The following is a 3,310-nucleotide window of genomic DNA, read 5'->3' on the forward strand; positions in this document are numbered from 1 at the left end:
TTCGAGTGGCGCCACCACTCCACCGCAGCTGCTGCTGCTGCTCCACCGCCGCTGCTGCTGCCGCCCCGCCGCCGCCGCTGCTGCTGCCACTGCTGCTGCTGCTGCTGCTGCTGCTGCTCAGGACCACATTTACAATTTGGAGTGGGAGTTGGGATTGGAGCCTTTGAAGTTTCAGGTGTATCCGTCGGAGCGTTGCTGCGAAGCCACGGGGTGTACGTACACCTCGTGGACAGTGCGCTGCATCCCCGAAGAAGGAGAAAACTTCAGCAGCAGATTGCCATTAAAAGAGTCTTTTCGGGGCCTCCGGGACGCGCAGCTGGGCCAAGTCGTGCTGCAGGAAGCAGCAGCAGCAGCAGCAGCAGCTCCTGCTGCAGCAGCAGCAGCAGAAAACGCGGCTCTCAAAGAAACCGATTTCGTGTTTTGCCACGCCACCGGCTTTCTAGGAATCACCAAGACGAGAGTGAGAAATAAATAATAATCAATTTAATTAATTAATTTAATTCAATTGATTAAATTGAATTTAATTAATTAATTTAATTCAATTGATTAAATTGAATTAAATTAAATTAAATTAGTTAATTTAATTAATTGCTGCAGCTAAGACACGAGCCAGCTAGCTGCTGCGGTCCGCAGGCAGCGGCCTACGAAATGATTCGCCAAACCCTTGCTGCTGCTGCTGCTGCAGCAGCAGCAACAGCAGCAGATAAATGAGAGAAGCTAAAGCCAGCAGCAACATGCCTTTGGAGCTGCTGCTGCAGAAGCAGCAGCAGCAGCAGCAAATAAATAAGGGAGACACAAGCCAGCAGGGAAAAAAGCCTGTAGAGCTGCAGCAGCAGCAGCAGCAGCAGCAGCAGCAAATAAATAAGGGGGACACAAGCCAGAAAGAAAACAAAACCTCTGGAGCTGCAGCAGCAGCAGCAGCAGCAGCAGCAGGAAAATAAGAGAAACTGAAGCCAGCAGCAAAAACCTTTGGAGTGACGAAAAAGGAAATGTCCGAAATCAAATTATAAATAATAAAGGAAAATTAAAAATAAAAATCCAAAAGAGAAATGTTTAAAATTGAAAGTAAAGAAAATAAAGAATAATTAAGGATAAATAAATAAGGGAAGCAAAATAAAATAATTGAAATCCAAGTTTTATTTTTGCTGCTTTTTTTCTCCAATGCAAATTATGGTAAGTTTTCTGGAGGCGAATGCGCAGCAGCAGCAGCAGCAGCAGCACCTTCTGCTGCGGCTGCTGCTGCCACAACAGCAGCAGCAGCGACAGAAGAAGCAGCCCCTGAGGTCCCCTGGAATTTGGGTTTTGCAGCTTTTTAAAGTTCAAGTGGAGTTCTTATCAGTTGACAGAGAGGCTAGGGTTTAGGGTTTAGGGTTTAGGATTCAGGGGTTACAGGGAGGTTTTTAGGGTTTGGGGTACGAGCTACGAGCAGATGTACACGCTAGGTGCTGGCTAGCTAGCTAGCTGGCTAGCTAGCTGGCTAGCTAGCTAGCTGGCTAGCTAGCTAGCTAGCTGTGGGGAGCAGGTGGGGCTTATCAATTAGGGTTTAGGGTTTAGGGTTTGCGATATGATGGCCTTCCTAAACCCTAAACCCTCGACAGCAACATGGCTGCTGCTCAAGACACCTAGGAAGCCTCCTTGCTGGCTAGCTAGCTAGCTAGCTAGCTAGCTGCAGAGCTATATTTATTAAATTTTAATAAATAAAAACAAATTTAAAAGAAATACAGCAAATTAAGCCAACAAAACTGCTGCTGCTGCAGGGGGGCCCCCCGCGGGTCGGGGGGCCCCCCTGGCTGTGTCTGCTGCGCGTTGGGTTTAAAATGGCAGCAAAAGAAGCAAAAAAGGAAAGTTTTATTCTTTATTTTTAATTAATTAACACTTTTTAAACCCTAAACCCTAAACCCTAGCGCTGCTGCCTCCTCTGCCCGTCGGCTGCTGCAGCCTTTCATGGTGGCCCCCAGGACTCTCTGAAGCCTCCGGGCTGTTGCTGCTGCTGCTGTTGCTGCTGCTGCTCCAGTGCTGCAGCTGCGGTGCTGCTGCTGCGGTGCTGCTGCAGCAGCAGCAGCTGTTGCTGTTCCGCTGCTGCTCCTGCTGCTGCAGCGGCGGGGGCTGCAGGGCTCAAGAAGACATTTGCTGCTGCCTCACTATGGCCGTCTCAGGGCCAGAGGGAGAGGCAGCAGCAGCAGCAGCAGCCGCTGCTGCTGCTGCTGCTGCTGCTCGCGGCCCTCCGCTGTCCGAAGTAGCAGCAGCAGCAGCAGCAGCAGCAAATCCGCTGCAGTTTGTGCTGCAGGCCAGCAGGTGGGCTGCTGCGGTGTACGTACACCCGAAGCGCACTCAGCAGCAGCAGAGAAGTTTATAACTAAAAATAAATATTTTAAATAAAATTAAAATTAAAATTAAGATTAAAATTAAATTAAAATTAAAACTAAACTTGAATAAACAAGTAACAATTAATGTGAATTAGAAATTGCCCACATTAGCTGCAGAGTCACGCCTGCCCCTGCTGCTGCTGCTGCTGCTGCTGCTGCTGCTGCTGCTGCAGGAGCGCCTCGCTGGAGAGCCTGGGGGCGGAGCTGGAGAAAGGTGCTGCTGCGCTGCAGGAGCAGCTGCTGTGCATTTTGTACAGCAGCAAAAGTGCTGTTGCTGCTCTTCAAGAAACAGTGGAAGCAGCAAATGGGGCTTTTGCTGCGCTCTGCTGCCAGCAGCAGCAAGCAGCAGCAGCAGCAGAGGTGCAGCAGCAGCACGCCGCACTCAGCAACGCCAAGACCCTCGCGCTGCTGCTGCTGCAGCAGAAGCAGCAGGCCCTAAAGAGGCAGCAGCTAACTCAGCTGGCCCTCAGGGCTTATAAAGTGCTGCAGCTGATTCGCCGCAGCCTCAAGGAGTCTTTGAGCAGCAGCAGCAGCAGCAGCAGCAGCAGCAACAACGGGGTGCAGCTGGAGGATGGGGTGCAGGCGGCAGATGCGACTTCGGTATGTGTGCAGCAGCAACCCGCAGCAGCAACACCAAGTGCTGCTGCTGCTGCTGCTGCTGCTGCTGCTGTTGAGGGGCTGACGCAGGAACTACAGGAGCTGCTGCTTCCGCGTGACCTCCTAGAAAGTAGCAGCAGCAGCAGCAGCAGCAGCAGCAAGATGGAGGACAATGCGTGGGCAGCAGCAGCGATGGCAGCAGCAGCTGCAGCAGCTAAGCTGGACAACGCAGGCGCGCTGCAGCAGCTGCAGCAGCTAATGCAGCAAGCCAAAGCCATCTGCTGCGGGGCTTCTGGAGAGCAGCAGCAGCAGCAGCAACGGCAGCAGCAGCAGCAACGGCAGCAGCA

The 3,310-nt window shown here is 51.8% G+C and overlaps 2 protein-coding genes across 2 annotated transcripts; both read left to right on the plus strand.

The window, feature by feature from the left end:
* Nucleotides 1-707: 707 nt before the first annotated feature.
* Nucleotides 708-941, plus strand: ETH_00003015 (uncharacterized protein; the record flags this gene model as incomplete). The annotated part of the gene is made up of 1 exon (XM_013378914.1): nucleotides 708-941. One exon carries the CDS (start codon nucleotides 708-710, stop codon nucleotides 939-941), a length of 234 nt encoding a protein of 77 aa, XP_013234368.1.
* A 1,202-nt stretch (nucleotides 942-2,143) lies between these two features.
* On the plus strand, nucleotides 2,144-3,139 carry ETH_00003020 (uncharacterized protein; the record flags this gene model as incomplete). The annotated part of the gene is made up of 2 exons (XM_013378915.1): nucleotides 2,144-2,295; nucleotides 2,540-3,139. Coding segments are annotated over 2 exons (752 nt in total), but the record flags the coding sequence as incomplete, so codon positions are not given.
* Between the last annotated feature and the right edge of the window lie 171 nt (nucleotides 3,140-3,310).

This window comes from Eimeria tenella, genomic scaffold (assembly GCF_000499545.2).
Source record: "Eimeria tenella Houghton genomic scaffold, Eth_scaff1164, whole genome shotgun sequence".
Lineage (NCBI taxonomy): Eukaryota > Apicomplexa > Conoidasida > Eucoccidiorida > Eimeriidae > Eimeria > Eimeria tenella.